Source organism: Chlamydotis macqueenii, chromosome 16, assembly GCF_036417535.1.
Source record: "Chlamydotis macqueenii isolate bChlMac1 chromosome 16, bChlMac1.mat, whole genome shotgun sequence".
NCBI classification, from domain to species: domain Eukaryota; kingdom Metazoa; phylum Chordata; class Aves; order Otidiformes; family Otididae; genus Chlamydotis; species Chlamydotis macqueenii.
Window position 1 is genome coordinate 11,978,680 of NC_141571.1, and position 6,420 is coordinate 11,985,099.

The 6,420-nt window shown below is 33.3% G+C and overlaps 1 protein-coding gene across 1 annotated transcript in view; it reads right to left on the minus strand.

Annotated features, from left to right (window-relative positions):
• The window catches only part of SYCP2 (synaptonemal complex protein 2), a 29,104-nt gene extending 23,358 nt beyond the window's left edge, over window positions 1-5,746 (minus strand). The window contains exons 1-8 of the mRNA XM_086761074.1: window positions 5,723-5,746; window positions 4,883-5,023; window positions 4,496-4,624; window positions 3,172-3,276; window positions 2,624-2,648; window positions 1,577-1,662; window positions 681-769; window positions 80-114 (exon numbers count right to left, since the gene is read on the minus strand). Of these exons, the coding sequence (XP_086617200.1) occupies window positions 80-114; window positions 681-769; window positions 1,577-1,662; window positions 2,624-2,648; window positions 3,172-3,276; window positions 4,496-4,624; window positions 4,883-5,023; window positions 5,723-5,746 (634 nt within the window). The remainder of the gene's footprint in view (window positions 1-79; window positions 115-680; window positions 770-1,576; window positions 1,663-2,623; window positions 2,649-3,171; window positions 3,277-4,495; window positions 4,625-4,882; window positions 5,024-5,722) is intronic.
• Between the last annotated feature and the right edge of the window lie 674 nt (window positions 5,747-6,420).

Genomic DNA, 6,420 nt, shown 5'->3' on the forward strand with positions numbered 1-6,420 from the left:
CTTCTCTGGACTTCTTATGGATCTGCACGTAATTTTTAAGAAGCTTAATACTAAATTGTTTATTAAGTCACATGCTCACCTCCAGCATCCAGAATTCTCCTCCCCATGTCACTCCTGCCAAACAAATTAATGTTTCATCAAAATATGACAGCAACACAAAGTATAGAGAAAAAGTTTATTTAATTACAAGCTTTAAATTCATGAGACAAAACTCCAATTCCACTAAACTATTAGACTTCAAAGGGGTCCGTTACGCCAAGGATATACATCTGAAAATGCTACTGGGGAATGAATCACCTGATACATATATAATCTTTATGATATTTATTTTTTGAAATGCTGTAAAAAAAGATTTCCCAATGTGAACAGCTTGTTTTTCTAGTGACCAATCCACTGTGCTTTACATACATTCTTATAAATAAGAGTTTAATCATTTCAGGAAAATGAAGACGAGAAGCAGTCTAACCCAGATCAAGAAAGAGATAAATTTAGGCCTGCAATGGAGAATAACCCATGAGAATACCTGCCAACAGCCACTACCACTGGCAACTCAACAGCAAATGCAAAAGTGAGTTAAACAGGGACCAATCTGCATGCATTATAAACAGCCTTAGTAAAAATTGCCTTCCCAGCTATGCAAATGATGTAACGATATAAAAATGATACTGAAGATTATTTACATGACAAGCAACATTTCCTTTGTGGAAAATATCTTTTTCTTGGCATCTCGAGGTGCATTGTCAAGCATTAAATTAAGTTTTCTTACTACCTAAGAAGAGTAGGGAAAAAAGTAAGAGATACATAATTAGTTGTTAAACTTAACGTTATTCTTATTTTGGGCCCTCATAATATATTTGATACCACTGAAGAAAATAACGTGCTTAAATACTTGCAAAACAGGAAAAGACAATGACTTCTACCTGACCTTAAATGGTATTTATCTTAATATAACTACATCAGTTTCAATAAATTACATCAGCTTTAACATGAACATCAGTTGTTAAAGGGTTACGTTTCTTATTTGCAGGTTTAAATATGGAAAAAACCCAAAACTTTCAAGGCCAGAGCTCTATCTGCAGTTGGTTGCTCAGCTAAAGTGTACCTTAAGTTTACATTGAAAAGCCTTTCCTTTGGGGATGTTGACTTTACAGAAGACTTTTTTGTAACTTTCCCTTTCTTTAGAAAGGAAAAAAAACCTGACAACCTGATGTTAAAAAAACAAATAGGAGAAATTTGCAGTATACTAGAAAGTATACAAATTTCCTGCAAGTATCTAAAGAATTTACAACCAACAATCTTAATGCTATTTACAGCCTTCTCACCAAAATCTTAATACCACTGTTTTGTAATTTATTGTCTAAAACAAAAATTATAGGTCAGTAACCTGATAAAAAAAAACCAAAACTCCAACATATAAACAACAACATTTCCAGAGAAACATTAAGTCATCCGATACTACAGCACTACTATATTATCTTTTTTTTTTTTGTAGCATCTGTACAGCTAAATTACTATCTTCACAAAGTCTGTTAAAACACTAACCAGGAAAGTGTTGCTTAGAAAGAAGAATGTTTACCTCCTGCTGAACATAAATACTAATTCTTACATCAGTGATGAGGGTACACGTTCTCAGAACAAAGCTCTCTAGTATTTGTATTTTACCTAGTGAACAGCAAAAAAATAATTAAAAGTTATCAAGAGTGTATCAGGGTGCCTCCTCAACAGCATTTGGAAAAAGATATATTTCCATTTAGAAATAAAATACAGTATGCCCTCCTTTCCCTATAGGACTACTGATATTTAAAAATAAACATCTTAAGCTTCATGGTTAAATGCAAGACAGAATAGTTACTCCAGTTTCTAGTAAATGTGGCTCTTAATGATGTTTCTATTCCTGTGCATCACTGCATAAGTCCCCTGGGCATCAGATCACTATTTTAAAAATATAATCAGATCAATTCTGTAACTTAGTTCTCTGAGATATAATTCAGACCCTGGAATTTATCTTCCCAGGGACAAGGAAAATAATATTTCATTTTGATCGTGACAGCATAATGGTCTATAGTGATTTTCTACCTAGTGCTATACTGAAAGGTAAGAGCAGAGTGATATTCATGATAACAAGGTCAATGAGCTACGGCATGAGCTTAGAAACAACATTCTTTTTAAGAAAAACTCAGTTTGGTTGCCATCTCTGTGTGGACTAGACCATCCTGCTTTTTTTATTACTGACATCAGCAAGTTACCAGGAAATTTGTCAGTAGCGAAACATCAAGTTAAACAATCAAAGTTCCAGTTGTTACTGAAGTTGTCAACTTCAGTTGACATTCCAAGTTTTGTTTCATGAGAATTAGAAATGTAGTGCTTTGTGCACAAAATAGCCCTCTTGAAGATAAGCTCTTTTCTGTTACAGTTTATTAGCTGAAGCACACAGATTTGGTGGTATATTTACATTAGATCAAGAAACTTTGTACCATTCTCATGACACATGTTCTTCTCAGAACTACCTTGGCTTAAGATGGCTCCACAAGCAGTAAGTGTTATTTTAACACTGAGAACTTTAAAATGCCTCTTTCAGAAAAGTTTAACTATCATATCTAGTGTACACTTTTTTTAAGCTTACCTTCAGATCTGCTATCATATATAGCCTACAATAAAAAACAAAACACATCACATTGATACTTTAAGTATTGCAGCATAAAAATCACGTAACATGCACCTAAAGCAAATTCTTAATGAAGAATATGAAAAGACTTCTTCTAATACTAAGTGTGGTTTCCCAGAACTATATTTCAGTTAAATTTCCAGAAATTATTTCTCCAATGACAAGTTTTTTATGAACAGAAAAAAAAGTCACAGATCTTATAAACTTGGGGCCCCAGGATTAGCACATCAATAATTTATGTAACCAAAATTAGACCAAGATGAAATTGTTTTGTTCATTGAACATTTACGTTGTCATTTTTTAAACTTTATTTCATTATGCTAATCACGAACAGAAACCGAGTATGAACACAGGCAAACTATTCAATCCCAAAAGACTTACAATCTATTTCAGAAATTATTGTAACATTAACTTTAGAATGATATTAAATAGAAATACATTTGAACGTCTTTTTGTTGCTAAACTAGTAATAATCATTTTGACAAATGCACACAATGTATTTTTACCAGCAACATGTTGAAGAAATCTTCAGCCAGATTTACAAGCATTTCGTTCCTTTCATTTCCTCTGAAGACCAAAATTCCTTTTACCTTTTCAAACCAATCAACCATGTAAAGGGAAAATAGAAGTAAATACATTTTAACAGCATGAAAAGGAACAATAGTTTGTATTATACTTAAGTATAATTATACAAACTACACAAAGATTAAAACAACAGCAGCACTACCAGTCTGCTGGGCGTACTTTAGCCCCAGGCTGAAATTTTTCACTCACACTAAACAAATGCAGGTGGTTTCAAACTAATGTTAAGTACTTTCTGTAGCTGACTTTCTAACACAAAAACTAGAGATCTACAAAAGAGCTGAAAATTAATGATAGGATGAGGGGTAATGGTTTCAAAATAGAGGGAGGTAGATTCAGACTGGATATCAGGAAAAAATTTTTTACACTGAGGGTGGTAGAACACTGGAACAGTTTGCCCAGAGACGTGGTGGATGCCCCATCCCTGGAAATGTTCAAGGCCAGCTTGGACAGGGCTGTAAGCAACCTGATCTGGTTGGAGATGTCCCTGCTCGTTGCAGGGGGGTTGGACTGGATGGGCTTTAAAGGTCCCTTCCAGCCCAAACTGTTCTATGATTCTACCAATACTAGTTGAATTAAACAGTATGCTTGTAGGCATGAATATAAGCATTAAGTTATTACCACACTTTCGGGGTTTTTTCTATTAAAGCAGCTGAGAAGGCAATTAAGTGAGTAACACTCGTTTGACATCATCATTAACTTTCTTCAGTGAAATCTCTGGTGAAAGCAATAAGGAAGTGGTGTCTACTTTTCAGTATATATATTATATTAAGTTACAAATTATTAACACATTTAACATGCAGGCTGAAAGAACACAAAATAACCAGAATAGCACTATAATCTGTTGAAAGAACAGGTACAATACTGCTATTGTGAGTACTAACAAAAAAATCATTAAATTGCACCAGGAAATTCCAATTCCTGACTCAAAAGCAATATAGCGAGCTCATATAAAAAGGTGTCATTTTGCTGGAATTGCCGTAAGCACATCTAAATTAATTTTGTATTGCGTAATCTGCAAGACCTTCCCTGTGGTAGAACAGCATCACTTTATAAGGAGCCACTTGTCAAAGAACATTTAAATCTGAGTAACGTTTGTTGTAAAGTGATGGGAAATTCTTAATTCAGAAACAATCAAGAACCAAATCAAATACTAAGCTATTCAGCACTGAAGCATTACTTATGTATGCTTTATTAATTTTTTAATATATTTTTAGAAGTTCACGTATGTTTTATGGTTTTACTTATCTTTCCAATAAGACCATATTTTATCATTGCTGGGAGCCCATCTTCTCCTGCTATGCTGATTTTTTTCCCACATTTCTGCACAGAATTTAGTAAAGTGGAAATGCTTTTGACATCTTGTTTGTCAAGTTCCTGAAATTGAAATTAGAACATACGCTTTAGTATATGGTTCTAGAAAAACCTGTATTTAATTAACCAGATACCTTTTTGTACTCAAAAGCCACCCTAATTGCAGTAGAGAAGCACCCTTGAAGTAGAGATTTCATTCTCAAATTTTATTTCAGTTTTTCAAATCAACTGCTGGTATAAACAAAGTGAAATGAAAAAAAAAATATTTTTTGGACTATTACAATGACAGCATAGATGATTCTGATGTAATGATTACATTACCCGACAGAGAAGCTTGTCTAATTTGTTGACAAACTGTTTGCTGCATTTGTGAGAGACATTTTCACAGTCTTCTCTTGCCAGAAATTGTTCTAATACTTGGAAATCTTTTTTTCTTGTAGCTTCATCAATTAACTTTTCCAGCTGTCAACAATAAAAGAAAATGGAGCAACTATATTAATGTATGCTTAACACCGATACTGACATAACAAGCATTAACATTGGTTTTACACAATCATCTGTTGTATGCTAAGCAAATATTCTGATTCACAAAATCATTAAATATAAAAGCTAAAGTGGAGAACACCGTATCTAATACACTAATCATGCAATTATTTATTCTCTGAATTTTTAATTATTTGCCATTTTCCTTAACTGAATGTTTTTTCTTTCCTAATATTACAAATAAACGCTTAACATAAGTGCCAATTGCGTTAATATCCTCTTCCTTAGTACATTTAATATTTTGAATTTCTAAGGTATCTACTAGTGACATAAAAAGATATTAACATATTTGAAGACTACTACCATTCTCAACTATTCTGCCACTCTACTCTTTCTAAATCAATTATAACCAGATTTCAACATTTTCATCCCAAATACTACCCCAACTGATTAATGCATGTCAAATGCAAATGACTTACTTAGTTTCATCAAGAACAGTTTCCAATTCCTCTTGCTTTCTACTCAGCTACTTAGCTCTAACCTATGTCAAGGGAAAATTTATTCCTACCATATTCTTTGCCACAGTGCAAATTTGACTTGTAATTAAATATCAGAAGAAGTGCTTTAAGCTAGTCACTCAATCAATCAATACTCACATTCTGGTCCATAAGCACATACCTGCATCTCATTCCTGGCTGCCATTGTCACAATTCATCTACTCAGCTGCATAGGAAAGGAACAATCATCACTTGACCAAACCACAATTCATTGACATAGACTCTAAGTAGGCTTTGCAAACACATCAGTAATGAGCCAAAACACAGTATAAATTCAAAAATTTGTCACTAATATAAATACTATTTAAGAAATTAAACTAATTGGAAATATAAGGAAACATCCTTACATGAATAAACAATTGCTCAAAGTAAAAGAGTGGAAGGAACTATTAACTTTGGCAATGGGGGAATAGGGGTCCTGCACAGCAGACTCTCAATACTACTCAGCGAGTGAAGAGCAGGAAGATGACCAATTATACTGTCAACGCCAGGTTATTCAGAATAGTTAAGTCAACAGTAGAACTCCAGAAGGGTCTCATTATAAAATGATAGATCATTTTATAAAAAATGTGATAAATGCATGCAGGGAAAAAGCTTTCTTAATTATACGTAGAGTTATGGGCTCCACTAAAAGGCAAGATCTCAAAATCATGATTTTCTGAAAACATTGCCACACAACTCAAGTCAAAATTATTTTGCTTTGAGAGTTAACATGTAAAAAAACAACAAACTTTTCCATGCTTTGTATAAATTAATCTACATTGACTGATCTATCATGTGCAGCTTTGGTCTCCCCATCCCTGAAATTACATAGAATTA